This window comes from Mustelus asterias, chromosome 11 (assembly GCF_964213995.1).
Source record: "Mustelus asterias chromosome 11, sMusAst1.hap1.1, whole genome shotgun sequence".
Taxonomy (NCBI): Eukaryota; Metazoa; Chordata; class Chondrichthyes; order Carcharhiniformes; family Triakidae; genus Mustelus; species Mustelus asterias.
The window spans coordinates 91,586,267-91,593,475 of NC_135811.1; the positions used below are offsets into that span (position 1 = coordinate 91,586,267).

The following is a 7,209-nucleotide window of genomic DNA, read 5'->3' on the forward strand; positions in this document are numbered from 1 at the left end:
ACACTTTGACTTTCGTTCCTTATCGTTGCCTCCCTCCGCAAGGAAGGTGGCACAGTCGCCTCAGCACCGGCGCAAGGATTATCGCTCCTCGATTCAAACCCGAAGGCTTGAAGAAGCAGTCCCGGGCACCCCACCTGAGGGTTGACAGCGGGACAAGCCAATCAGAGACCGGGGATGTTCGGACACCCTTTCCGGCGCTGGGCTAGGCGACCAATCGGCAGGGAGAGGGAGGCGGGGCTTGCCGTGGCCCGTGAGCGGGCTGGAATGGGTGGCGGTGGGCGCTTTGCCCCGCGGTGGTTTGTGGGGCTTGTAGTCTTTGAGCCGGTGGATGGCGCGGGGAGTGCGAGGGGGAACTACAGATCCCGTGAGCGCCCGCCCACGGCGATGGGGACATGCGCAGTGGCTGGCTTACGGTGTCTATATAAAGGCCAACTCGGGGGGTCGAACCGCAGTTGAGAGGAGGTTGTGGTGGGAGGAGAGTGAAGGAGGCGGGTGGGTCCTGGTCAAGTGAGACTCCAGTTGAGGAGGGGGGGAAAGGGAACACAAATAAGCTTGACCCGGGGAGTGGAGGATGAGTGAGCCGCAGATATCCGCGGCGGAGAGGAGCCCGGACGGGTTGCAGCCGCCGCCGAGTGCTCCCCCTCAGCAACGACAGGCTGACGACGCGGTGGCGGCGGCGGCTCCCCCAGTGGTGGGAGGCTGCGTAGCAGCAACAACAGCGGTGGGAGGCGGGGACAAGAAGCGGCGGCACCGGCGGCGGCCGTCCAAAAAGAAGCGTCGCTGGCGGCCCTACTTCAAGCTGTCCTGGGAGGAGAAGAAGGCGCTGGACGAGCGGGAGAGCGTGCGGGCGGCCAAGACCCGCGCCGAGATGTTCGCCAAGGGCTTCACGGTGGCTCCTTACAACACCACCCAGTTCCTGATGGAGGAGCACAACCAGGAGGAGCCCGACCTCAACACCGGCCCGGGGGCTGCGGCGGCGGCCGGAGGAGGAGGAGGGGCAGCGGCGCCAGGAGGAGGGGGCGGCGGCCGCCTCTGCCCTCCCCGGCGCGCCGCCCGCCCCGCCGACCCCAGCGACGACGACGACGAGGAGGAGCTGCTGCTGCTGGACGAGGAGGAGCAGCAGGACAGCGGCAGCGACGGCATGGGCGGCCACGGCGGCGGCGAGTTCCTGCAGCGCGACTTCTCCGAGACCTACGAGCGCTACCACGCCGAGAGCCTGCACAACATGAGCAAGCAGGAGCTGATCCGCGAGTACCTGGAGCTGGAGAAGTGCCTGTCCCGCCTGGAGGACGAGAACAACCGCCTGCGGGGCCGCCTGCCGCTCCCCAAGAGCGGGGAGGTGGCCGAGGACAAGCTGAAGGAGCTGGAGAGGGAGATGGAGCGGCTGAGAGCCCAAAACCTCCAGCTGCTGAGAGAGAATGAACTGTACAAAACAGGCCCCAGACTGTCAGACAGTGCTGATTGAGCTGTCAAGAGTATATATTATATATAAATGTGTGTACAAACCTGTAAATATTTTTATTCTGTACAGATTCTACCTTTTTTGTTTTGGAACTTGTGTTATATATTTGAAATCCCTCTTTATTTTTGGTTTAAGTTGGCCATGCACTTTCTCCACTACTTGGCTTTTTTTTTAACCTCTGCCTTTGCAGGGATAAACACGTCTTAACAACACCAGGTTAAAGTCCAACAGGTTTATTTGGTAGCAAATGCCACTAGCTTTCAGAGCGCTGCCCCTTCGTCAGGTGGAGTGGGAAATGTGCTCACAAACAGGGCATACAGAGACAAACTCAATTTACAGAATAATGATTGGAATGCTAATCAATGCTAATACAGCTAATCATGTCTTAAATGTACAGACAATGTATTAGCATTCCAATCATTATTCTGTAAATTGAGTTTGTGTCTCGGTATGCCCTGTTTGTGAGCACATCTTCCACTCCACCTGACAAAGGGGCAGCACTCCAAAAGCTAGTGGCATTTGCTACCAAATAAACCTGTTGGACTTTAACCTGGTGTTGTTGGACTTACTGTGTTTACCCCAGTCCAACGCCGGCATCTCCACATCATGACTTTGCAGGGATATCCAAGTAAATTTTGACTTGTGTTTTATACAAGTGATTCCCCCCCCCCCCAACCCAGGCCATCCTGCTCTTTCTGCACATTCTTGAACTCCATCGAAGCCATGGGCAAGAGTTCTCTCTACAGTATTTTTAAGAATTGGGTCTCCAAACAGTGTTTTAGGTTGAGGATGCCATTGCCTTATTTTAAACGAGTTGCCCATCAATTTGCTTACCAACTTGTTGCTGAATGAACTGATGTCCATTCTGCAATACCCAGGGGAGTATGATTCTCGCCATTATAAATGATGGCTTTTTAATGCATGTTTTCTTCCCCCTCTCCATTTACACACAAGGCTGTCAGTCTTTTCAGGTCATTATTTTTCCCTCTTGGCCTGAATCAACTGTTCCAGTTGATGGTTTTGAATCATGTTTTCTAGAATTCTACCGTGCCATTTGGTCAGAGCATCAACGCAGCCAGTTGGTCGAATCAAATTCCAATGTCGATTGTATGCTTACCTGCAAATGACTTCAAACCACTTGGCTTTTAATGAGATTGTGCAGATGCCTCTTGTGTATCTACTGTTTGGCATCTTAATACATTTTCTATGATGGAAGCTGGCAAATGAATCTACTTTCTTTTGTTTAAAATGCTTAATTAAGAACAATGGTAACTCTTTTATTAAAGATCTGACTTTGTTAATAAAATTGGAGGCCTAAGATTTTTGGGATTAAATTCTGGAATGTGCCTTTTTCAATGGAGCTATATACAACTTAAAGAATAAAGTTTAGTAGGTCTTTAAAGTAAAACAATATCTTGTACCTTTCTATGAAAGTGGAGAATAAACTTGGCATTCCTGGTGAAGTAATGCTTTGTGTTATAATTTAGAATTCGGGGTCACCTGAGACCTTCAAAAGACACCTGCTCATGGCGACTGAAGTTTTAAATTTGGGGGGAATTCAAATGATCCCACTTCAGAATTGATCTTGGTCTAGAATGGGATAAAGCTTTGGAAAATATAGATCAGCAGTAGGAAGAAGTTTCATCAGTCTGCTTTAATTGAGGGGCAGAAATGCTGTGACGCAACAATGACCTTGAATATATCCACATCCCTATCCAAAATCAAACTCTTAAAATGCATCTCCCTGAATGGTCCTATTTGACTGGTCTTGTTGCTTGTACTTTGATTTCTGTTCGGGCTGTTCCCCCTCCTTTTGGGGAGCTGCCCCTTTTACTTTGTCCTGACTTAATCTGAGTTTGTTTATTTGGTTTGACCTAAAAAGAGGGCAAGAAAGTTACTCCAGTTTGACCCACCTTAAACCAGTTGCAGTTACACTGATGCCGTGGCTGAGGGGGGGAAAAAGTGCTGAGATCAAACGTATTAGATTTTTGCTTCAGTACATTGCATGGAATTTAACTTGTCTCAAACTAACATTTTTAGACTTTGATTTGACATCTGAAATAGTGAGAAGGGCACAACAGTGGGCTCTGATAAATGTAGAAGGTAACAAAGTTCTCTTCTAATAAAGAAATAAACTCATTAGAAAAGTGGATGTTGAGCAAATTATGGAAGTGTTTACTATTTATAAAGGAAATCTTTTTATATCAAAGGTATGGCTGCTAATCACATTTTAATTCCGTGGCCAAAATATAAGAATTGACCTCCATTTTATGTAATGTAGTTTTGAATAGGTTGTGTTTGACAGTTAAGATATGCTATTGGCACTACTTTGAATAACTGCAATCCTACCTTTTAAGAAATAAAGTCATTGAATCTTAACTAGGCTGCAGATTAGTGACTAGTGTCTCAATGTATGAGGCAGGTACTGATTTAAGGTTTTTTTTGTTAGTATCTAAATCCAATATTGTGGGCTATTCAATGGAGTAATTGAGCTATATTTTCACTCATCCCTAATGTGAATAATTGTGCTGATACTTTCATTCCGGTATTCCCTCCAAGCAGTTAAAATAAAAGTTTGTTTATTTGTCACAAGTAATGCTTACATTAACACTGCTATGAAGTTACTGTGAAATTCCCCTAGTCGCCACAGTCCGACGCCTGTTCAGGTCAATGCAGCTAGCCAGTACATCTTTCAGAATGTGGGAGGGAACCAGAGCACCCAGATGAAACCCACGCAGACATGGGGAGAACGTACAAACTCCACAGAGACAGTGGCCCAAGCCGGGAATTGAACCCTGGTCCCTGGTGCTGTGAAGCAGCAGTAGGGTAATGAGATGCTGACATTTGGGGACCAGACACTTCAATATTGCCTTTGGTTGCTAAGGGTTTGATTTGGTAAACCGCTAACAATGAAGAGCTATGCAGAGAATAAAATGGCTGGGAGTAGGAGTCGGAAATGTCAAGTGCTCAGTGTTTCAAAGCTGACTACACAAAAGATGGAAGGCACTTGTGCAGCTTTTCTGTTTCTCCAACCCCCCTCCCCCCCCCACACACTACACAGTTTCTCTAATGCTAACTTTCCCTTCCCTTTATTATCATTTATATCTGAAAATTTGAGTGTGTGGGAATAAAGGATACGGGGGAGCAGATAGTTCCTGTTTATTACAATCCTTAGATATGGTTTTCATACACCAGGTTAATTTAGTTATTGAAAGTGAATTGTGGAAACCTTCCCACAAGGTTGCAGTGATGGGCCAAGGGACAAACAAAGGATCGGTGAAATATAAAATCTTGGGAGATATGTTTCCTTCTTGTCATATAAGCCAGCCTTGAGCATGCAATTGGATAGAAATCTTTGACAGTTTAAGACGTGCAATCATCAGAAAACTTCTTTGTAAAATAAAAGGTAATTTTAAACACTTCCTGGTCCCTCCTGTGATCTTCAGGGATTTGGGGAGGGAGTTTCAGAGATTAGGGTCTCAAGGTAACAATGTTGATTCCTCAATCACTGGACAAAAAAGGTGGTTCTTCCCTTTTCTACAGATACCTCCAGCCTGGACCTATTAACTAAGGTAGGATTTTTAAAAATATAGGCTTGAATACTATTCTGATGCATCATAAGTGACGAACATAAATTTGGAACTATTATTATGGATTTTGTTAGGAAAAGGGCAATTAAAATGTTCACTTTTCGAAAGGCGAAACAATCTTTGCAAAGTAAGAAGTCTCACAACACCAGGTTAAAATCCAATGGGTTCATTCGGAATCACGAGTTTTCGGAGCGCTACTCCATCAGGTGAGTCAACCTGATGAAGGAGCAGCACTCCGAAAGTTCGTGATTCCGAATAAACCTGTTGGACTTTAACCTGGTGTTGTGAGACTTCTTACTGTGCCCACCCCAGTCCAACGCCGTCATCTCCACATCATGGCTACAATCTCTGCAAAGGCAGTCCCAACTGGGGCTATTTGGATCTGTTCAATTTCTTTGCATACACGGGGCGCATTTTCTCTATCGATAGAAATCTTGATCTTTGCAGTACTTTGGATACATCTGGTGATATGTTGAAACTCTTGACCATCAGGTAAGTAAAATACATTGTTTTTGTTTCTCGTTATGCAGACACTGCTCATTATGACTTGATCGCTCTGTTATGGCTAGTCATGGCTCGGATACAATTCTGAGTAACTTTGCCACTTGATGCATAGAGGATGTTTTGCAACAAGATGGATTTGTAGACAGCTTAACATAAATGTTACAAGGTGCTTTGCAGCTGAGTGGACAAGTGCCAAGCAGATGGGAAGAATCAAAAGATTACAGAGCCTGCCAAAATGATGCATTTTGTGATTTTGAGGACATATGGAGAAAGAGTGGTGAAGGAATTTAGGGAGGAAGTTCCCAAGATTAGGCCGGAGACAGTGGAAGGCTGTTCTTCCAATGGAGTTGAAGAGGAGTACAGGATGCCAGTTGGTCCAAGTTATACAAGCTGTAATGTTAAGCTGGAGAGAATGCAATAATGGCAAGGAAAAGGTTTGCAAAAAGACGCGCCTTTTGAACTTTAATGCTAATGAGGGGAGGAAGAGGGCAACAATTTGACATAAGCTGGACGTTACTGTGTGGGTATGGGGATAATGAATTATGTCTCTCTTACTAAAGACTTGTTCACTGTGTCAGAAAGGAATGGGAGGGAACTGCAGAAGGGGGGTTTTTCAGAGGCAAGCCTCCAGGCTTGAAGGAAATGGTGGGGACTGAAGTTGCAAATTGTTTTTGAGTGGGGACAGAATTGAGTGAGAGTGATGGGGAGGGGGGAGGAGGCAGCTGACACCTGTTCAGATTCTACTTGGTTGAGGTAATAAGAGTTGGGGGGGGGTGGTGGGGGGAAGGTGGAGAGAGGAGGAGTGGGGGGGGGTGGTGGGGGGAAGGTGGAGGGAGGAGGAGTTGGGGGGGCTGGTGGGGGGAAGGTGGAGAGAGGAGGAGTTGGGGGAGGGGTGGAGGTGGAGAGAGGAGCATGCATAGCCCAGGGCTATAGTGAAGGCAGTTGACATTTGTTATAAACTTAGAATAGTATAATTGATTTGTTTATTGGATTCAAACAGATCCCACTAACGATTAGAATCATAGAATCTCTACAGTGCAGAAGGAGGCTATTTGGCCCACCGAGCCTGCACCGACAATGATCCCACCTGGGCCCCATCCCCATAATCCCACATATGTAACCTGCTAAACCCCCTGACACTAACTGACAATTTAACATGGCCAATCCACCTAACCCACACATCTTTGGACTGTGGGAGGAAACCGGAGCACCCAGAGGAAACCCGCACAGACATGGGGTAGAACGTGCAAACTCCACCCAGACAGTGACCCAAGCCAGGAATCGAACCTGGGTCCCTGGCGCTGTGAGGCAGCAGTGCTAACCACTGTGCCACCAGGTAAATCAGAGGATACAATCCTTCATCGCAGCTCTGACGAAAGGTCATCCAGACTCGAAACGCTGGCTCTATTCTCTCTCCACAGATGCTGTCAGACCTGTTGAGATTTTCCAGCATTTTTCGGTATTTGTTTCAGATTCCAGCATCCGCAGTATTTTGCTTAAATCAGAGATATGTTGTTTTCTAAAACTGTAACAAATAGTACATGCTAATGTTCAACCATACAGCTGCTGCATATAACGCAGCCGGTTGCTTTAAGATCACAAGGTCTAATTGCTCTAACTTCCTGAAATCATTTAAATTTAATTGTCCTTGAG

The 7,209-nt window shown here is 46.7% G+C and overlaps 1 protein-coding gene across 1 annotated transcript; it reads left to right on the forward strand.

Annotated features, from left to right (window-relative positions):
• The first annotated feature begins 511 nt into the window (after positions 1-511).
• LOC144500663 (protein HEXIM1-like) lies at positions 512-2,925 on the forward strand. Its single transcript, XM_078223961.1, has one exon. It carries the CDS (start codon positions 572-574, stop codon positions 1,463-1,465), a length of 894 nt encoding a protein of 297 aa, XP_078080087.1. The 5' UTR covers positions 512-571; the 3' UTR covers positions 1,466-2,925.
• Positions 2,926-7,209: the final 4,284 nt, after the last annotated feature.

Bases quoted from the DNA above. Each gene is read 5' to 3' on its own strand.
- LOC144500663 (XM_078223961.1), top strand. From the start codon at position 572: ATGAGTGAGCCGCAGATATCCGCGGCGGAGAGGAGCCCGGACGGGTTG.